Genomic DNA, 22,914 nt, shown 5'->3' with positions numbered 1-22,914 from the left:
TTTAACAGAACAACTCAATTTTATTTTGACAACAAATATTTTGAGCAGCTGTGCCCAAGTCCTCTCCCCCTTACTGTGTGCCGTGTGTTTAAAGAGCTGGAAAGAATCACTCGTTTGGGGATACTGAAGCTCTTTACCACCTACACAAGAAAGTGAAAAAAAAAATAAACAAATAAAAAGCCATGTGCCAATGCATTTACAGCAGTATAATATAAATCTGCATAAGACATTTTAATTTCTTGAACTTAAGCTGATTAATACTGTTCTTTGGGAACAACACATTAAATACAGAATATTTTCAAAGTGCAAAACTATCAGCAATATATTTACTACATTCAGATTAGCAAACATTATGCAGTATTTGGCAATGCAAAGACATGCAGTATTCTAAGGCACACCTTTAAAAATAATTTTAATCAAATCACTTCTGGTTTAACGGGCACTGAAGTTATTAAAAACAGACCCCCAAAAATCCCACACCAGGCATTTTTAAAAAAGAGACCCAAAACAAATCACAGCAACAATGCTGTGAACGAATTGATATTATCAATAAAACTGTTGTAGAAAATGAAGTTATTAGGTGATCAAAATCATAGCAATTATCAAGAATGTTTCATTTTTTAAAGATATTCAAAGGTTTTAAGTGCTAAGAAATTAAAAAAAAACCCTTCCATTATTCTGATATTTTAAGGTCTACAATCTGACCATTTCCTCCTAATCAAAGTTATATGTATTCCCTCAGGTGAGACTGGATTTAGAATCAAACTATAGATTTACAAATGGTTTTAGCCAGAAGGCATTAAATACAAAATCCTTTTTTTTAAACAATCAAAAGGCTATATATCCAGATAGTGCTCTTTATAAGTATTCAGGGCTACATTTCGAATTACATAAAAATAAACTTGAAAATAAATTTAAATTGCAAACTGAAATTAAGTCACCAAAGAAGAAACATCATTCATACTTTTATTTTATTTTTTCATTTATGATTTTCTTCCCTAAGAACAAAAAAAAAAACACCTTATTTTCGCACATTAGAACAGCTGAACATCAGAGCAAGCAGCTTTATATCAGATCTTAACCTTGCCTTGCATTCATCTTTTTTTTATACACTTTTCACCGGTTTTCATTATTTTCTGAGTTTTTGACTTAATACTCAACAGTCTTTCTCCTATATGTGACTTTTGTTAACCAGCAACAATATACAACTTCATTCAACCAAACACTGTTTCCACATGTATTCAAAGTCTTTTTAACATTTATAACAACATATTTGTTGATACTTTTAAAATTTCATTAAGTTTTGTTCAAGTAAAAATGGAAGCAAACTGAAATTTACAAAGCTTAAAATTTTATTAAAGAAAAATCCATGTGCTTGAATTATCAAAACAAGATTTAACAAAAACATTTTGTCATTAAAGGCCTACAGTCAATTCGCAAAATGGTTCTGGTAACCAGACTCCACGTGGCTTTTAGGCATGCAGAAGTATAGAACGGTGCTTTTGGAAGGCCTGGCAAGCATTTATGCAGGTTAGGTACCTGACTGCTGCTGAGACTTCATTAGGAATTAGGTGTCCACTATTGGTTTTGGTTTGTTTTTTTTTTTAATCCTCATATGACTTTTTGGGCGTTTAGTGGTCAGGTTTTTTGATCCTTAATGTTCTCGATTAATTCTGTATCTTTACATTATCTTGACAGATCTAACTTCATTCCCTTCAAATTGAATTAAGAGTTGCTAGGTCCAATTCTTCACCGTTTTTCAAATTTCAGGTGAAGGAATCTGACTCAAACACCGCCAAAAGGTTCTCTCCTTGTGCAAATAAGACTAAAACCAAAAATTAAGGCAAAATAATTTCTCTGCAAAAAAATCTGAAAACATATGTGATAGTAGGTAAATAAATGTCAAGATTAGCTTCAGTCTGAAGTCTACAGACACAGCACCATGGTATTGTTTTGTTTATAAATCTGGCTTCCCTTTTGATTTTGCATTCATTTAGAAAACAGCATTCTCACTAAAAGGTGAGGAAGGCTCATGTATACAGAATTAAAAACTTTAACAATATACAGCAAGTCTACACGTAACACTGGCTGCTGTGATTCCAAATTTAATTATTGAGAGATTTATTTTTAAAAAGGTATTCAAGTTCTAAATGACTACTCTAGCACTTAATAACAAAATTTTTTATCCTCTGTACAGAGATGTATTTTCAAGTAAAAGAATCATCTCCTAGAACTACATATCAGAGAAACTGAGACTGAAACAGATTTTTTTTAAGGCAGAAGTTCCACTGTATACCAGGTTAAAAGCCACCACAATATTAACTATAGTTAACTCATTAAGGACTTAAAAATTCATATTCGTAACTATTAATTCCAGTGCTGGCTAGAATGCTACTGATGTTCTGGGAAGTCTAGCTGGAGATATGGTTATCCTTAGAGGTTAAAGAAAGCTATGGCAGAGTAAAGTTAACCTAATCACTACTTTTAATCATTAAATAAAATGTGCTCATTTATGTTAGTAAGTTATACAAACTATTTAGAAAGAGGAAGTATGAAATACTGACAATGACAAAACAGATTTTAAAAGGCTACCATCAAAAAAGTTAGAATACATATTCAGAGGAATTTCAATGCCTAAAAACAGATTCACATATGTTCATCCACCGGAAGATTAGTGTATTAAAAAAAGTTAAGAAAATACTTTTGTGTTTCAGTTCAACTGCACTTGATTCAAGCACAGCTTAGGAGTTGGTTGATATAAATTAAACATGGTCACTGCCTCAGCAGCCAAAAGTACAGAAAAATGTACATGTTCACAGGATAAATAGAAGTCTCTTCTTTTGGAGGAATAAAAAAAAAAGTAAAAAAGCTATCTCACTCCAATACGGGAGGTCATCCACTCCAAGCCTTGGCATAATCTGAAAGATAAGAGATGTTATTGGTACTAGTTCTATCCCAAAATCTTGAACGTATTTTCTGGTTGACTTTATGTGTAAAAACATCTACTTAAAATAAATTAAATCAACTGGAAACGGGATTGAAAGTTGAGCAGAGTAAGCAGTGTTTTAAGCTAATTCTATAGGCTTTAACCACAAAGAAAAGGTCATGCATTCTATTTTATTGAAGTTTGGCAGCACTTCAATTTTTTTTCCTTGTAAACCTGAGAGACACTACTCCTAAATGCCAACTCATAAGCACCTGGAACCAAACAAGTTTTTCTTTTTCTACAGATTTCCCAAGAAAGACTGCTTACATGAAAGCTAGACCTTTATATACTAACTAAAAGACAAAGGGCAGGTTAACCAGACTGAATTGTTTAATGAAAAGGCAGTGTATCAAGAATTCCAAAATCACATTACAAAATTAAAAGTATATTTATATTGAATAATAAGACTGTATGGGATCTAATCTGTTTACTAACTCAATCTCCATCTCCATTTAAAAGTCTTCCATTTTAGAATATCGGCTTTCCTTTGATTTTCTAGCAATCTAGTTACCTTGTTTGTGTCCCCTAAGCTTTACCTTTGTAAAGTAAATCATGACTTAGCTATCCAAGAATGCTAACTTCATGAACACAGGGCTAATCTCCCTAGACTTCTGCCAGATCTTTCCAAGGAAGACTCAGCTCAGCGATCTAACTCTGGGATTTTTTTTTATATATTGGTCTTACTATTGTCACAGTTTAAATTATTCTAAATATTCACTTTTTTTTTTACAATAAGGAAGAAGCAGCCCATGATGGCCACTCTTTCTAAACTAAAGTTCATATTTATTAATTATTACTTTCTTTCAAATGTCAAATTGGTTGAATATCTTAGTACATAAACTGAGTATTTAAAAGTGACTTTAGCAAAATTGGTAGAAGGACACCAGAATTAACCCTTAGAATGAAACAGAATGAAAAAAACAGTTTGTCCTCAGTAATGCATCTCACCCTAAGGAAGTTAATGCCACCATTCACTCTTCAACATATCTCCATTACATTAGAAAATACTTCATATTAGAAAGTGAGGAAGCTGCTCTCACTTCCCAAATACTCAGTTGGATTCACTCTTTTTGATGTCACAAGACTGCACTATTATAAAGGTTGTACAACACAGCTGAAAAAAAACCTCTAAATATTACACATTATAAGACTGCTTTAAAAATCAAGATGAAAAATTAACGCATTTCATACCTACAAGCAAGGCATTATTCAACTTGTTAAAAGGCATCCAAAATTGTTTTTTGATCTTCACAGACAAGAGATCTAAGGAAAGCTCAGCTTCCCATTTTAGTAATTGCTGGCATAAGGTATTCAAATTTCAAAATTAGCTACATTAGCCAGATACAAACAAAATGTTAAGTATTGATAAAAATTTTGGCTTTTTATACCTTTTCATCTAAACTATGTTTCAATGCTTATCAAAAAACCCAATCAACCAAAAAAACCCCACCCCAACCCACCAACTTAGAAGTTTCCTACAGATTAGAATGTAAAGGAAGAAAATAGGAGCTTATTTCTTTAAATACACCAAGACATACAGAATAAAAGAGTAGGGCACAGAGAGAAGACAGTTATGCCAACAGCTACATATTTGGGTCAAAGAGTGTTGTCTGGTTTTTGTTTTGGAGTTTTTAACGATAAACTAAAAGACTTTCATATGAACATGGAGTTCAAGCTATGAAAAAACCCACAAAGTTAAAAAAAAATATGAAATTATCAAAATACCCCTCTTAACTGTAAAGAGCAAAAAATATGTTCTTTCAGAAAATCCACACTGGCATCAAAAGGATTCTAAATCAGTATTCTCATTTGCCACAAATTGCTGTACTAAGCAGGAAGCATTTACCCTTCTCCTGTCAAAGCACAACAGGATTGAATGTGCCACGGGTGATCCTTTATGGAGCTGAGGGTGAGGTATGTAGATATCTCGGCAGCTGTCATGCAGCCTTTCATGTCCTGCTTGTTTGCAAAGATGAGAACTGCAGCCTTCCGTAAATCCTAGAAATGATTTAGAGTACTCATAACAGTTATTATGAAAAACTAAAATGCTATTGTGCTAACTTAATTTCTTAAAAGAACTGTATTCAAGCTAATCTAAAATTACACAGGAGTATGGAGTTTTAACCAACTTTCTGTAGTAAAAATTCATTACATTAAGACTGAAGAGACTAATTTATTCAGTTCACCACCACAGAGGATCAAATTGAAATGTAATATGAGTACCATTTTGGTATCAGCAACATGTTCATATATAACTAATGAAAGTCTTGTTAAAATATATTTCATAATGCTCCAAACCACCCAGCCAGCAGAATTATTACTGGCAAACATTTCAAACTCTACAATAGATACTATTCAAAGGGAGAAGCCTGCTAGATATCATTCCCTTGAAATCACTTTCAACGTCATTAAACAAGTTCTGTAGTGACTAAAACAGTAATAAATTAAGAAAGCTATCTGAATTCATGTAAGTTTAATCCTGGTGTTCAAAAAAGGGAGCTGTAACAATGCTGCAGCAGCTTTAGTAACTACTTAAAAGTTGCTTTGTTTCAGTGTGGAATTTAGGATTCCAAACAGCACTGAGGCAAGAACTGGGATGTATGGCTTTAGAGGTGCAGAAGGGTAAACAAATGCAATACTCAGGAGGCTGACAGTTGCAATTAAGTGTTCAATATGCTTCAGTGTATATTAAATCTGGGACTATTTCTCCATCAAGAGGAAGAAAAACAACAACAAAGTTTTATGATCTAAAGCTGAAAATTCACTCCTACAAGTAATCCAGTCTAGGCCTACCAACTGTTTTCAAGAGATGGCAGATCACAATTTCATAAGAGTTTAAGACTGGAAACTAATAAACTACATGGGAAAACTTCACCACAAGAAGTCATCTTCCCACTTCTTTTGGCAGTGTATTTGTTCCTTACTACTAGACCCAAACTACTTTAATATAAAACCATAAAGCAAAAACTCACTTATTCAAAACAAAGCAAGATTCTCAGAAAAATGAACAGAATTACTTGCACTGTACTAAATCCTTTTCTTTCAAAAATGAGGGAGAACATTTAGGTTTAAACCAAACAATTTAGCTTGAGAGTGTTTAGCTAATCCAATGTACATGTTAGTTTAGAAAGTTTGAGGGAGTTGACCCAACGTTGAACAACTCAAACAAAAGTACAAACAAAACAATCCATAAGGAAAATGAACTGAAATTAATTTATCCATAGTATTATATATGCTCCTTAATTTTAAGGAACAGGATTAAAACAAACAAGAAAAAGTAAGGAATTCCATTTTTCTAAAATAAAAATAAAAAAAAAAAATTTCTTGAAATTTTAACCATTTAACTGAAAGGAGACTGTGGTAGAGGACAATAATTCCTTTTTAAACTAATATGAAGCATAAGATATTTTAGAACTTCAACATCTGCAAAGAGTGATCTGATTACAATCAAGCAAGCCTTAATAGAGAGTGTTTCACAATAATTTTTCTGCTTATTTATAGTTTATGTGGCTTTAAAATCTGAATAACATGCATGCACATTTATTCTCAGATTTTTTTTTGTGACAGTATAATTTTTGTTAGCATAGGAAGCATGTAATGTTATTTGACTGTTCTCAACAAAACTATTATCCCAACTCCCCACCATACCTCATGAGCCAGCATTCTATAAAGTTCTTCTTTTGTAATAGAAAGTCGCTCTCTATCAATGCTGTCAACAACCAGAATGATGAACTAGGGAAAAAACCCAACAGTAGAGTACGTAAGTAAAAAGTATAAATTACAGAAAGCACATTTTCAAGAGATCACTAACTGCAAGTCTTCCTCTAGAAGAGACATACACTTGCAGGACACTAGAAAAGGGAAAAGTTTTATTGCTACAGTCTTTTGCTAGAGCTGTGGGAATCATACATGAAGATTATAGCTAAAAAAAAATAATCTAACAATGTCATGCTTGCACGTTTCAGCATTATTATTAAGATCTGCCTATATGTACTACGGCTAAATCTCCTTGGTGGATTTTCAGGCTATATATCATACTCAAAATAGCTATGTTACTACCAAAAAGCACCTACAGATAGTGGATTACATTTAAAATGTGGATGACAAATGTGCTACAGGTGTCATCAATGAAAACAGCTGCTACTGTCCAATACTACTTGCATACTCAGGAAATTATAAATCTGAAATTGAAATTATGTACTTTTAAAGAAGCATTTTTTACTTTACAGTTCAGCATCATTTTACTCACAAGGCTTAAGAAAGATTATTTCAAAGCAGTACATCAGATGTCACAAAGCTATGTATCTGTAGGGCTTAGCACTATGTTGCTGCAAACTTCATTTTACCAAGGACCTGTGCAGTTGGCCTCTCACAACTTTGCACCCTTCCATCTTTTGGTGAAGCCCTTCCAGGCTTTGGGAGATGGCTGTAGCAGTGATTTTACCCTTCCTATTCCCGTTAGGCACATTATTCTTATGGCCTTGCACTTGTGGACTCTGGGACACTGCTAGGTCTGGTAGATCAGGCCTCCCATAGAAAGCAATTGTCACTGGTATGAAAATGATTGTCTACTACCCACTCTTTCTGCTCCTTTTTTTGTACCTTCTATTTTATAGCCTTGCACTAGAGAGGAAAAAGACACAGCATTATGCAGTAGGTAACACTCAAGCAAATTCTCGTAAGCATCACACAGCAGTATTTGAACACAAAGCATAACAACTGATCAACACTTCAATACTTGCCCTGCCCAGTGTGCTCCAAGCAGTGCTAACAGCATCATGGGGAGGACAATGAGTAGGGAGACCAAGCACATTCTGATGAAAATTATGCAGATACTATAATAACAATAAAATAAATTACAGGGAACATATGCTACACTGGAGAGGAAACCAGGAAGATTACATTCATCTGACAGATTCCATTACTTCTATGCCCAGATGACAGTACTTCTCAACCACTTTTCTGCTTCACTGTAACTCTCTTTGTTCACCCGCAAACCCAATAACTTAACCATGGGAGCTCCCTCCCCTTTCCTGTCCTCCCAGATTTTTATCTTTAAGTCTGTCTTAACATCCTCTCTGTAAGAATATGATCTAACACTTAAAACAGAATTGCAGAACTAGCCATATTAAGTTGAAACTAATTAGGACAGGTATGCACTAAAATGCTTATTTGTGGGACTTTTACATTACTCCAAAGATTTTGTGTAGATTGCTCCAATTTGCACACAAGGAAAGAGAGAAAAGAGAGACAGTAACAGAAAAGGAGAATTAGAAATCACTGCTATAATTCTCCAACATATGCTCCAAATCTCTTTGGCTCAGAAAGTTAAAGAGATTCATTAGCCATTGAGAATGACCACAGAGAATGAAAAACTAAGTCAATTTAATGCTGCTGTGACTTTGAGATGCCTAGCAGATGAGGAGGAACAGTAAAGGAATTATTCATATCAGGGAGGCTAGGGTTGGCATACTAAACAGATCTCTTTTCTTCCTCAACTGTTTCCAGCAGACAAAGCTTCTAAGTAAAAGGGAAGTTCTTCTTTCCAAGTACTAAAAGGCACTGGATTTCAAACACTTACTAGCCAGAATATGATGAAGAACATCACAAAAGTATCAGAAAAAGAACTAATATATGCATCTCTCCAAATTCCAAAATCAAAGGTACTCAAGGGACAAAAGCCAAGAACTTACTGCTCTGTAGCAGATAGTGCAAGCAGAAGTGTCTTCAACCTCATGTGTGTCTTAGATGTAGCTATACTTTTCCAGAAAAAATTAAAAATTACTTTAAAACACTAGAGATGAAGGCTGAGATGTCATCACCAGGCTTTCAGTAGACCTAGGATGGATTGCTAATCTCATCTCTCTCCAGGAGAAGCACAGAAAAATCTCATTTTACAGGAGGATGGAATACTTACATAATGAGCAGTATCTACAAGAGATTTCTGCTTTTAGTAGAAATTGTAAGTAATTAAGCCTAAAATAGTTTACATCAGTGTAGATGTCTCAAAATGAGTCCTCAGAGATTATATGTGCATTTTGTATTGATAACCTTTTGGCAGCAAAAAGGCTGGCATAAAAAACAACCCCCCAAAAGACAACTGACACTGAATTCCAACCTTTCCAGCAACGGCAGCTTTGCCAGTACCTCTTGAGTATTGCAAAGCTAGACTTTCCTTTACCCTTGGATAAAAGCCACAAGCTGGTGAGCTTTTTAAATACCGTTGCCTAGAGAAAGTTTCATTCTTCATCCTTAATTATCATTATCTCAAAAACATTTCAGACTAGATGTACAGAAGTCAGGTTGACCACTGCAAATCCTCACTAAATTTGCAAATTACAATGCAAAATTTTCATTTTAATCTACTTAAAGAAACCATGCAAGAAATCTGATCTGAAATGTACATTGATATCATTTATTGTCTAGGAAAAAAGTCTAACTTCATAGTTTATATCATAGATCAAACAATAGTACTGTAAAGTAAACAGGAAAAATACTTCAAATATTACCAGAGAATTGGCTGCATACCAGAGATACCTCACACTTTTTGGGTTTGTTTTTGCTCAATAAGATTTAAAAACAATACAGTTGCAATCTTTATAAAAATGTACCGATATTCCTAATAAACAAATATAATTTCTAACAAACTTGCAAAGCAGCTTCTCATACCTCTGTGTTTGAATAATAGGTATTCCACGATGACCGTAATGATTCTTGTCCTCCAATATCCCACATTAAGAAATGAGTGTTTTTCACCACTATTTCTTCTACATTGCTTCCTATGGTTGGAGAAGTATGAACCACCTCATTCATTAAACTAAAGGAAACAATATCAGAGGACCAATCAAAAAAATAATAAAAACCAGGCATATTTTAAAAAAGCTATACATTTGAAATTTATGGAATGCAGTGACTGTAAACATGCTTAAAGACATCAGCAATGAAAAATAAGCACATAAAAGGCATAACAAATGGATAAGCATCTGCATTTTAGGAGGATTCTCTTTTTAAAGGACATTAACAGATACTTAAAATGCACTTGTCCTCAAGTAGAAGCTGCTATTCTAAAGATCCCAAATATGGGAATGTTGAACTGTGCAAAATACAAATCAGAAGATAATTTTATCAGAGTACTCTACTTAGTAACTCAATATTACAACCAATCCCAAAGGACTGTTTGGTTACCTAGCCGAAAATACCTCAGTTCTACCTTTAAACTTACTCAAAAATGCTTAGGGAAAAAAAAAGTATTTTGGGAAAACACACTCTGCTGCTTTTGTATCCAAATATACGGACAGTAATTTAGCTCCATCCTCCCTCTTTTCTACAATTACAATAGTAATTACGGTCCTGCTGACATTCTTGAATTTATCATGGATATTCTTGTAATGCTGGCAAGATTTGGGTGCAATGATGCCATTGAAAATGCCTAAGGTAGAACCTGGGCAAGATGAAATACTATTTTTAGGAATTCTCCATCACAAATTTTAGACGCAGGAACAGGGAAACATTTGGAAATATTTATGGATTTTTGCAGAGTGGCTAGAATTTCCATTAATTTAAAAACATGCTCTTCTCTGCAGTTACTGGCAACAGGATTATTTCTACGCTTACAAATTCAGATGGGCTTTGATGGCAAAAAAATTGCAGTTCACTTTGTGCTTATATGTACAATTTTGTTATTCAATTTACAGTTCAGTTTTAAAGCATGGCAATTGCTTCTCTTATCCTTCATATTTACTCTGTTTAGAACAACTAATACTGTTAACGTACAAACTGTGATCTGGAATCCTAGAGATCCTGCCAGGTTACAAAGCTGAATTTTCAATGATTAAACAGTGACAAATACTAAAATGCAAACAAGAAAACAAAGTAGTTCATGTACTTACAACTGGTAAAGAATAGTAGTCTTTCCAGCATTATCAAGTCCCACTATGATTACTTTGTGCTCTGGATATACAAAAAAAAAAAAAAAGAAGACAAAAATCAATTACTGGAAACAGCAACAGTTATAATTCTGGTTAATCACTTTTCCTTACTGAAGAAAGCAACAGTTTGTTTGCCTTATTTCAATAGCTTACATAGAATAGTGGCGGCTTCGAGACAAAAAAAAAAAAAAAGCCGAACAAAACTACAAAGCCTCATCTTCTCTTGAGACTACAATCTTGGGAAAAGTCAGCACTGGAGATCTTCAGAAAGGAATAGTTACTTCATCAAAAAAATCTAGTTTTAGAAAGAAAAGTACAATGAAAAATGTAACTCATAGCAGGTATCATCTTAAGAACATCACCAAACATCCAAAGACTGCAAAAACATTAGCCTAATGGTCAAGGTTCAATAAAAGCCACTTGTTAAGGGACCACCATTATCCATATAGTAGAATCTAAGAGGAATCTGCATTTTGAATAGACTGCAAATTCCAACTTTTCAACTTCTAAATTGAAAGTCACAGTATGACAGAAGGCCTAAAGACACCTCTGAAGGTCACCTAGTTCAACCCTCTAGCTCAACCAGGGCCACCTGGAGCCAACGGCCTAGGACCATGGCCAGATGGGTTTTGAATGTATCCAAGAATGGCAACTCCACAGTGCCCCTGGACAACCTGTGCCAGTGCTCAGTTTCCTGACGTAAAGAGAGAACCTCCTGTGTTTCAGGTGCTCTGTTGCCTGATCCTGTCACTAGGCACCACTGAGACAATCTGACTCTGTCCCTTTTGCATCTCTTTTCTCATATGTGAGATGTTCCAATTCCTTAATCATCCCTGTGGCCCAGCACTGAACTCTCTCCTGTATGTTCATTTCTCTCTTGCAGTAAAGAGCACAGAACTGGACACACTACTCCAGGTGAGGCCTCACCAGTGCTGAGCAGAAAGAAAATATCATCTCCCTCAAAAAAAAAAAAAAATATTATCAAAAATAAAATCGCTTTTTCCTGCATCAGGCAAACCCAGACCCTCCCTGCTGCAAAGTCCAGCTTATAGAATAGTGATCTTTCAATTGCCGCAATGTCAATTTTTCCAGGCACGGGGAAACAAAACAGAAAACAAACAAACAAAAAACCCCTTCAGAATTTATATGCTTCTCTGTAAATAATTCTTGTAAGAATTTCAAATCCAGCAGCACAGCCAATTAGAACAGTGGTTCTTCTGCTACACGTGTGAAGTTAAAAGGTACCAATCCACTTACTGACAAAAAGGCAAGTCACTTGAGACCAGCAAATTTGCAAATGGATACTAGAAGTAAAATGTATTTACAAAGTCTGTGAACAAGCTCACTTTTGAAGGGATAATATTTACAGTGCTAGGGCACTTACTCTAAAGCAAAACATGGTTCACAGCTCAAAGATTTCCTGTAAAATACTGCACTTGATTTGCAAGACTTATAGTAAGTTGGTAGAAAATCAGAAGATCTATCATAAATGTCAAATTGGTAGGGCTTTGCCCACAAGTGGGTGGTTTAAGGCAGTATTAAAGTGTTTGTTTTCTGGGTTTTGTTTTGGTCTTAAATCTATTGACATGTAATTACCTACATCTTTTCATACTGAAAGTGACTGTAATGAAAGATTCCAGTTTGGGAATTTTAGAAGTTTTGCTAGGCAATACCATCATAACAAATGCTGAAATGTATTTCCTTGTGCTGGGGCCTCTGGTGGTCTAGTGGTTAGGGTGCAGGACTCTCACCGCTGCGACCCGGGTTCGATTCCCAGCCCCCGGGCAGATGGAGCTCGTCAGCCCTGTAAGGCAATCCATCTAAGAGAAGGTCACTCTAAACAAACCTACGTTCTGGGGACCTCACTGCCACTGTCCAAGCTTGCTTGGCCCTGGCAGATGAACCTCAGGATTAAAGGGTGGGCTCAGTTCAGCGCACACTGTGTCTCACCTAAAAAATCCACTGCGCAGGCTCGAAGGGTTAATGACCTTTCCCAAATCTTCGCTTGCGAAGACTGGCCATTATTTCCTTGTGCCAGTTCCCCTACTACTGCATCCTGTCAACACATTCTAAGGAAAGAATTTTTCCTGGCCTTAAATCCAATAGTACTTCTAGCACCATAAGCAGCAGCGCCAGTAATTAGTAACATTTCCCAATACAGAAATACTATGAAATCCTCTCTGCTTTCAATGCTGATAAACCATCCCTCATAGTTTGACTGTCCATCTCTTATTCAAATTCAGTCAAAGAGCTTTCAAAGTTCAAACACAGAAATACTCTTTGGTTGTTTTCAAACCAGACGTTGTCAACCATTGCCTGGAAGAAAATGACCCTCCTTTAGCAACATTCCCTTTTGAGTTATTTTCAAGGAAGAAAACGAATTCCAGTCAGGCATTACATTGCTCTTTCTCACCTTTCACTACAATACAATGCTTAGGTGTGAATTACTGGAGTGCTGGACAAACAATATCACCCTACTTAAAGTAATAAAAAAGATCTCCATTGAGATGACTGTTTTTGAAAGCCACCAAAGTGTGAATGGTTTGACATTATTTGGAAAAAAAGGCACAGCTTATCTATGTTACTCCATAGTCAAATGGTATTTTACATAGTAACTGAATAATCACAATATTGAGACAAGAAATAGTCACACAAGTGTTAATTAATGGTGATCTGGGGATGAACATAATAAGATGAATGCATTGGTATCTCACACGAATAGCAGTTTCCACCTTTTATTAATGGCAGTTGCTATTAATATAGTAATGGCAAACTCTAGATATATATGCTAGATTATTATTCTTTGTTTCAATTCTATATTTCCATTCTATAGTTCTAGATATAGAACTATAGTAATGGAAAACTCTTCACTTACAAATACATTCAAAAGTTGAAGTTCTGTCCAGTTTGGTTAAAATACAGAACATTAACACACAGATGTGCATTAGAGGAAAAACACGTGAACTTAAAAACTGCAAAACCAAGAGAGAACAGAATTTTAGCAAGACAAATACTTGTTTACAAGAGCAACTAGTAGAAGACAGATGCCACATTTAGGAGAAAGGACAGTTATGGGGTAAACCATAGGCAGTGTTTATTGGTGTTCTGTACTTACAGACTAACCCAAGTTTCTCCCTTTCACTGGCTGGTATTCAAACTCATTTTGGGTTGTATTCATGAATATCTTCCCAGTCCACCATGTTCTTGGCAAAGGAAGAAGAAAATTCATAACAAAGTTGACAGAGCAGAAGTCAAGAGTCAGGTAGGAAGGGGGAGGAAGTAGAAAAAGTAGGCATATGTAGGGGGGGGAAAGACAGTATTAGACTACTCTTTAAAAGAATCCAAAGACTTATGTTATATCAACCATTCTTAGCTCACTGTTAAAAAAATAAAGTAGTATTGTTAAAAAAATCTCTGGCAGTCTAGTATTACAAAACCGCAGGACAGTGAAAATGATCTTCTTGCAGATGTTACAAGAAAGACATAGTATGTTCTTTTTTTCACTTATATATATTTCTCTGTGGTAAAAGGGCCCAAAACTGAAGATTCAATTCTCAAAACTTTGCCCTTCCCTCTTTTTTCAAAAGTTAAATTAAAAAAAAAATAATTTCTAAATACAATAATGATGAGGCTCTTCCAACACACTTAAAAGAAGAAATGGGTACCAGAAAGGGTATCAGTACTTTTCAGACAAAACACACACATCTACTTTCAAATAGTAAGGAAGCTTCAAAATTGAAGACAGAATGCAGATAGAAGTTTGCTGAAGAGGAGGCAGGAGGAATAGCATATTTGTAAATGTCAATGGGGTTTCAATACAAATACTCAGTTTGGATACTAAAAGCTACCTTAGAGTCTTCTTTAAAGCACAAAAAAACCTGCTTAAATACATCTTGTATCTCCAGACTTGATTACAAGAAGGCAGAGAAACTGTCAATAGTATTTAGTAGTCATTGGAACCAAAATCTATTTGGTTTTCTAGATAATGGTCTCTTCCAACCTGACTGTACAGTCTGGGAACTGTCAGCAAGCCTAAGTGACGTGAACTGTGGAGTTCCAGAAGTTCCTTGAATTAGAGCTTACCATTGGTTTTCTTAAAGCAATTTTTACAACTGTAGCAATTATTCTGAGCACCCTGAAGACTTTGAACAACCACCATTTTAAAATAATTAAAAACCAGATTTGTGAGCTTCTTAATGAACTTACTATACACACACAAAAAAACCCAAGGTATTGACAACTGTCAGTTACCTTTATCAGCGTTGCTGACATTCACTTCTGTTTTTTTCCTTATAGTTTCATTAAGAGCAATCTTGATAGCATTGATAGAATATGTCACACAAGTTTTACTCAGTCATGTAACACAGCAGTAACTTAAGCTGCTCCACCATTTATTCATATTACTACATGTTGGTTAGAAGACTGTGCCATTTGAGTACTGCACCAGAGCTTCAGCAGGTCGTTTTTGAAATCCGATTTTTTCTTCAAACTTCCATAAGTAAGTTATTTTTATAGTAAGTATAAGTAAGTTCAATCTTAAGTCACTTATTAATTAGCCTTAAAAGACTGCGGGGCATGAAATTTTAAACAAAAAGAACACTTGAGGCAATGTTTTTTGTCAATTTCAAAAATAAGGAAAAAGAATCAGGAAGCCATTAGAAAGTCACCTAGAAAAGAGACAAAAATCTATTTTAAGCCCAATTGCTTCTCTTATGAGTAAAAGTACCTCTATTTCAATTCACATCATTCAATTACTACTTGATTATGACACAATATATATGGAGAGCTGAAAGACACAGAAATGCTTATATTCCTCCCTCCTTCAGGCCTTAACCTCTGCACTGAAAAGGTCCAGAAACCAGAAAACAAGATTAAATCATCATGGCTGGGCTTTGCGAACAACGATTTGGGAAGGGTTCTACCCATGATTGTTACAAGCGCGTTGGTGGCTAAAAAGGCCAATATGAGACAGGTATGTCCAGTTGCAAAAGGCACAGCAGAAAGACTCCTTAGGTGGTAGATTCTGCAAGACAACGTTCTTTCTGCGTTGTCTTTTCTCCTCAAGGGTGATCCTGCGTGCTTTCTCAAAAGCATCAGCAGCGTTATAGATGGTGTGTCTCCAGATCTCCCGGTTGGAGGCCAGAGTAGACCACTTATGTTGATCAATATGACCAAGGCTGAGATGTTGTTTCAGGGAGTCCTTGTATCTTTTCTTCGGGGCTCCTCTCAAGCGGCTGCCAGTGGCAAGTTCACCATAGAGCAGGATCTTAGGGAGGTGATGGTCCTTCATCCTGGAGACATGCCCTGCCCATCGCAGCTGTGTTCTCAGCAACATGGTCTCAATACTTGTGACTGCTGCTTGTTCTAGAACAGATGTATTGGTCACATAATCTGACCAGTGGATGTTTAGGATTGTACAGAGGCAGTGTTGATGGAAGCGCTCTAGGAGTCGCAGGTGGTGGCGTAGATGACCCATGATTCAGATCCGTATAAGAGAGTAGAAGCACTATGGCTCTGTAAACACTGATCTTTGTACCTTTCTTCAAGTGTTTATTTTGCCAAACTCTTTTATGAAGCTTTCTGAAGGCACTGTATGCCTTTGCTAACCTGTTGTCTATCTCTCCGTCAATCTTACCATCCGAGGAGATGAGGCTACCTAGGTAATTAAACTGCTGGACTGATTTGAGCTCTGATTCGCCAATGGTGATATGGGGATGATGGAAGACGTCCTGAGGTGCTGGTTGATAGAGAACTTCTGTCTTCTTTAAGCTGACTTCCAGCCCAAAGAGCTCAGTAGTGTCTGCAAAGCAGGATGTTAAACGCTGCAGAGCTGCTTCTGTGTGTGCGACAAGGGCGGCGTCATCAGCATAAAGCAACTCCTGGACAAGATGGTTTAAGGTCTTGGTGTGGGCCTTCAATCGCCTTGAAAAGGCTTCCATCAGTACGGTATCGAATGTAGATACCGTCCTGATCCTTGAGGTCTGCCGTGGCCCTTTGGAGCATCATGCTGAAAAAGACTATCAATAGGGTTGGTGCGAGAACGCAGCCTTGTTTCACACCATTAGTTATTAGAAAGGGCTCAGAAAGTGCATTGCCATAACTGACTTGGCCGTGTTGCTCCAGAAAACAAGATTAAATAAGGCCCTGGAATACCACCACCACCACTCAAACAAAACCAGCCACTGCTTAAAGACTATTGACAAACTCAAACCAGAAATGAACCCTTCCAAATGTATCAACAGAGCCAAATAGATATTCCTTGACAGACTGTACTCAGACTGTTAACCTTCCTCTCTTTCATTAGACATTGACTCATGGATCAGCACAAGCAACACCCAGTTTCCTTAAACTGCTTTGCAATGCAGCTTTTCTTATTTCATAATCTCACATACCAGATTTGGAGAGTAGATCATGCACTAGCCACATAACATTACTTTAACTGTTGCATTTTCTTACCAGCCAGCTTGGGTTTGGCAAAATGGGGTAACCATAATCAAAATGGGCTGAACCAACTGGAACAACTTCTGTTGCATGTACAGTGACTTGAAACAGAACAGACAGATTCAACTCCCTTGTAGAAAACACTCAGATGCTACCCAAGACAGAGGGCTAAACCAGCTGAATACAAGTAATAAGAAATGCTGCAGGAATAGGTCAATAGATACGCTAGTCAACAGACACTTAGCAACAGAATGTCTTTACACACAAATTAGGTCCAGTCTCTTGACCTTCCTTGTAGTATCTTATCCTTACCACTGGAAAAGCAGGTAGGAGAATCAAATTGCAAAAGTAGTAAAGAACATGTGTAAATTAATAAGACGACATTTATAGCTTTAGTAGGATCTAAAGGTATCTCCATTACAAGGTTTTCCTGCCAGGTAGAAGTCAGTATGAATGAACTCAACTTTATCCATACCATATGGTTATTGCAACAGGATTGAACCCCAAAGCACAAAATGAAATGTTAGTTATCTTAAGATGTGCATTTTTCTGAAAGCTACACATATATCTTCTTCCTGCAAGTTAACAGCATTAATTCACTGGGAAATATTTCTTTAAAGTTGTCCAGACATTACTGATCAAGTACCTTTCGAATTGGGTATCTTCAGCTTGGCTACTAGTCACATTTATGTAAAGCAAAACTGCAGTGCATAATTAGTAATACTCAAATGAATTGCCAATGATGCCCTGTTCTGTATTTTCGAGCACTGAGGTACACCTCCTCCCCCATGCTCTATTTGATGGAACACAGACAGCACTTTTCAAATCTTTGCTTTGTTTAACCTTTCATTTTGCCAGTATCAAGTGCCCCAAACTATCAGCACAACTCACACTAACCACAACAAACTGAAAGTATCCTCCTCCCACACTGAAGTCTATTTGCATCTTTGGAATACTCCCTCTATACAGCCAAAATCAATGTGTAAGGTACTGTGCTGGTCTGCTCAACAAACAGCTTCGTGGGACAGCCTATGAATTCCCCAAGGAATTGTCTAGATTTGATGTAACTAGAAGAGCAACCAAAACCAACTCATAAATTACTATCCTTTATTATTAGTAATGATATTATTTAGAGAAAAATAGTTGTGTAAATAGAGCATAATTTCCCATTAGATGGGTCAAAACTTTCCATTTGAAGCAAACTTTCTAGAATAGAAGTTCAATTTTGGCCACGAAAAGAAACTCATTTTCTTTTCTGTGGTCACCACAAGAGGAAAAAAAACAAATCAAAGCAACAAAAACCAAACCAACAATAACTTCAGCAACAAAACAAGATCAGAACATACCCCAGAAACTTCTTATTGGGATAAACGCCAAAGAGTAAATATTTCATGATATCATCTCATCTATCTTAACTGTGAGACAAATTTTCATTAACATTTTAAATATATGAATGCATTGGGTATGCATGATGAGGTTTTGATAGTGGGGAGAGCTACAAGGGTGTTTTCTGCGAGAAGCTGCTAAAAGCTTTTCCTATGTCTATGGAGCCAATGCCAGCTGGCTCCAAGGTCAAGCCCACCAGCAACAGGAGTAATGCCTCTAGGATAACATATTTAAGATGGGGAAAAGTTATTGCACTGATGCAACTGTGGCAAGAGAAGAGAGGAGCAAAAATATGTTAGAGAAACAACTCTGCAGACACTACCGTCCGTGCAGAAGGAGGGGCAGGAGGTGCCAGAGCAGGTATCTCCCTGCAGCCTGCAGGGAAGACCACAATGAGGCAGCTGTGCCCCTGCAGCCCATGGAGGTCCGTAAGGGAGCAGATACCCACCCACAGGATGTGGAGGACAACATGCCAAAGCAGGTGGATGCTCAAAGATGGCTGTGACCCCATGAGATGCCCATGTTGAAGCAGTCTCCTTGCAAGACCTGTGGACCCATAGAGAGAGAAGCCTATTTTGGAATAGGTTTGCTGGCAGTACTTGTGACCTCATGGGGGATCCCCGCTGAAACAGCCTGTTCCTGAAGGACTGCACCTTGTGGAAGGCACCCATGCTGGAGCAGCTAGTGAAGAATTGGAGACCATGGGAAGAACACACTTCGGAGAAGCCTGTGGAAGACTGTCTTCCACAGGAGAGACCCCCCACCAGAGCAGGGGAAGGAGTCCTCCCCTTGAGGAGGAAGGAGTGGCAGAGACAATATGTGATGAACTGACCACAGCCCCCATTTCTCATTCCCCTGAACTGCTGCAGGGAGGAGGTAGAGAGAACCGGAAATTAAGTTAATCCTGGGAAAAAAAGGGAGGGACAGGGGGAAGGAGTTCAGAAATTCTGGTTTTATTTCTTATTACCCTGTACTGATTTAATTATGAACTAAATTAATTTCACAAGTTGAGTCTGTTTTGTCCATGACGGTGATGGGTGAGTGATCTCTCCCTGTCCTTATCTCGACCCAAGAGACTTTTTTTATATTTTCTCTCCCCTGCCCAGCTGAGGAAGGGAGCAATAAAGTAGTTTTGGCAGGCATCTGGTATCCAGCCACCATAATGAAGAATAACTTTTCTTGCAGGAAATAATATACAATAACAGAGACAATGTGTTTTCCTGAAGATAAATACTGACATCATAAGGTACCATACAGGACAACACTAAAAGCCCCCAGTTATCGCCTGATCAGTTCTTTGCTTACAGATCTCTTTGGAGTCTTTAGAGTTCTTCATGGAGGGAAAGGATTTGCAGATTGCACTATCTGATGAAAACCAAAACAGTACTCAGTATTTTTCTGGAGAATTGGGGGAACCTTACCAAATAGGTTTGAGAGTTCAGAAAAATAAGAAATCAACAACAGCAACAAATTTAGAAGACTGTTGGATGACTTCAGGAATGATGTGGTAGGATAGTGTATGTGGGAGAAAGATAAATGATCTGGGACTGGGATCCCTCCCAATCTCATCCCATGAAAGACAGTTTGATACACAGATGTCAATGTGTACACACACTGAGGCTTTGCTCTCTTATTTACAAAATTAGGACGGGTTATGTGCAAACACAGTAGCAAGACTATTAAAGGGATACCAGGTGTATATGCCTCCAAAAACTTGCAACAGAGCACTGAACAAAAAAGTTTATCTGCATTCTTAGTAACTTTAAAGTGGAAATGAAGCGTGCATGTGGAAACTTGATGAGAAAACAATTAACATCAGTTTGCCTTCTCCAAGCTCAGGTCCTCAAGGAAAAACAATACAAGCAATAAATTCCTCGACTCTTTATTTTCTAACCAAAGAAGGCTAGGTAAACAAAATTCATTAAAACAAATAAATTAACAGAAAAACTATAATTTCCTATTTTATGATAACCACCTGAGTAAAGGTGGTGGTAGCCACAAGTTCTGAGCTGTGGACTACAGCATGAGTCACGACTGCGGGCCTGAGCTAGAGAGGAAAGCATGAAAAGCAATCCTATCCCCTTATGACCTTTTTGTTCTTGGCTGGAGAAGTGATTTTCTTGGGACACTAACTGCATTTAACCAGCATCTTTGCCAAAACACAAACAGATTTTTACCTCGAAGGCCCCAACACGTTTAGCGGGTTTTTTTTTCCCTTTAAACTAAAAACCAAAATAACATGACTTTAATAGGAGACCTCGACTCAAAAAACTAAGGTCTGCAAACACAAACACGACCGTCATCGTTCATCAAAGCTTCAGCCGCGATCGCGGTGGCAAAACCCGGTCCGAGAGGCAGAGACGTGCCCGCCGTGCGATCCCGGGAGCGCAGCGCCCGAAGGGCCGCCCGGGGCACACGGGGCGTTTAACGCGGCCAGGGAGGAAGGGGCGAGGAGGGACCACCTCGGGAACTGAGACAAAGCGACCCCGAGCATGAGGCGCCGCGGCACCAGCGCTCCCGGCACTGCACAAAGGAAAGACCAACTTTAGGCTGGGCGGGCCCTCAGGGGAGACCTGGCGAGCGGAGCTGGCCCCGAGACCCTCCCGGCTGCTCGCGGCCCCCGCAGCTCCGCGGGCTCCGCTCGCCATCCCGCAGCCGTCCCGGGCCCGCGCGCCCACCTTGGCTACCGAAGAGGCTCCACAACTTGGCGAAGATCAGGCCCATGCCTGGCCCCGGCTTCCCACCGAGCCTCCTGGACAACCCGGGCTCAGCCAGGCGGCGGCGGTAGCGCTGGCAGCAACACCGGCTCCCCGGATCCCTCCGGCAGCGGCCCCGGAGCAGCGGGAGTGGGCGGGCGGCGGGAGGGGCGGGCACGCGGCACCGCCCCGCCCCGCCCCGCCCCGCCAACGGCCGCACGGCGGGGCCGCCCCAGCGCCGGCACGGCGGGTGCGTCACTGCTGCGTCAGCGCGGGGGCGGGCCGGGGGCAGCGCCTCTGCGGGGCCAGTTGCGAGGACAGCCCGGCCGTCCGCCCCGGTCTGATGAAAGGCCCGCGGTGCTGGGGCGGGGCACGGTCGGGAGGAGGGAGCCGCCTCGCCTCGCAAGGGAGGGGAGTCGCGGTGCCCGGCGTTGCAACGGGAGGCGCTGGCAGCGCACCTCGCCCGTCCCCGTGTCCTTCAGCCGGGCGGTGCTGTGGCCGGTCCGCGGCCTCTGCCTTTGACAAGAGTTGCGGGTTTCAAGGCTCACAGTTCTCTCCTGTGTAGTAAAGCGTGTAAAAACAGCTGGGCTCGCTTTCAGTGCTGTACTGCAGGTTCCTGCATACTGAGCTCTTGAGCGGGTACCCGGGTTTTATCACTCAGGAGAGGTCAGTCGGAGAGCACGAACCCTGCTCCGCCCTAGACGGGGAATCCACAGGCACTTAGATGCAGGAAGGGTGGAAGAATAAAACGTTATTATAATCAACGCATTTCAGCTTTTTCAGAGGGAAAACATTAAAAAAAAAAAAAAAGCGCTCTCAGCAACGCCTTGTCCAATGAGCTCGGGTGCCCCCGGGCTCTGGCCCCGCCCTGTTGCCGCCCTCCCTGTCCCCTAGTGGAGAGCGGGTGCGGCGGCTGCACCTACTCCCCGCCCCGGCCCCGGCGTTCCCGGCTCCCATGGCGACTCCGCACAGGCGGGACTTCCTGCGGTCGTCCCGGAGGAGGCGGGACCGGCCCGGGCCCGGCGGTAGGTGGGGGGCTGGCGGCCTGTCGGGGTTTGCGCCGGAGGGTCGAACGCGGTCCGGCACCGGCACCTGTGTGCTCCGCCCTTCTCGTGGTGTCCCAGCTGTCCCTCGGTGTCCGTCGAGGCTGAGGGGGCGGTGGCGGCAATGGCACCTCGCCCGTACTCCTGGGCTGAGGTGCCTCGCAGGGCGGCGAAGAGCTGTGTGTCCTGTCCTACCCCGTGGTGTTTTCAATAATGGACGGATAGGGAAATAAAGGAGGGCGCCCCAAATTCCGCTCCCCACAGCAATGAGCCGACTGACTTTTCCCTCGTGTGTGGAAGGGTGGGGAAGGGAGGTTTGAAAGAGTCGGCATCTCTGGTGCTGACTGCGTTTGACAGCTCGCAGTGTCCATTTGCGTAGTTAGATCAAAGCGCTGGTCCGGCGTCGCGTTCTTCGCTGCAGTTTCCTCCCCACT

The 22,914-nt window shown here is 39.3% G+C and overlaps 1 protein-coding gene across 4 annotated transcripts; it reads right to left on the bottom strand.

Moving 5' to 3' along the window:
* ARL5B (ADP ribosylation factor like GTPase 5B) lies at window positions 1-21,621 on the bottom strand. Of its 4 annotated transcripts, XM_017817239.1 has the most exons (8): window positions 19,190-19,284; window positions 14,030-14,117; window positions 10,876-10,936; window positions 9,656-9,803; window positions 6,635-6,718; window positions 4,833-4,984; window positions 2,879-2,918; window positions 1-140 (listed from the first exon to the last, which is right to left on the bottom strand). In XM_017817239.1, the coding sequence occupies exons 4-8, from the start codon at window positions 9,797-9,799 to the stop codon at window positions 21-23; spliced, it is 540 nt and encodes a 179-aa protein (XP_017672728.1). In that variant the 5' UTR covers window positions 9,800-9,803; window positions 10,876-10,936; window positions 14,030-14,117; window positions 19,190-19,284; the 3' UTR covers window positions 1-20. The 4 variants fall into 4 exon arrangements, with proteins under 4 accessions (XP_017672728.1, XP_017672726.1, XP_017672725.1 ...); XM_017817237.1 differs by lacking the exons at window positions 14,030-14,117; window positions 19,190-19,284 and adding an exon at window positions 21,420-21,621; XM_017817236.1 differs by lacking the exon at window positions 14,030-14,117 and having other exon boundaries at window positions 19,190-19,427.
* Window positions 21,622-22,914: the final 1,293 nt, after the last annotated feature.

This window comes from Lepidothrix coronata, unplaced genomic scaffold (genome assembly GCF_001604755.1).
Source record: "Lepidothrix coronata isolate B3197 unplaced genomic scaffold, Lepidothrix_coronata-1.0 Scaffold59, whole genome shotgun sequence".
Lineage (NCBI taxonomy): Eukaryota > Metazoa > Chordata > Aves > Passeriformes > Pipridae > Lepidothrix > Lepidothrix coronata.
This window is presented reverse-complemented; position numbering and strand designations above follow the sequence as displayed.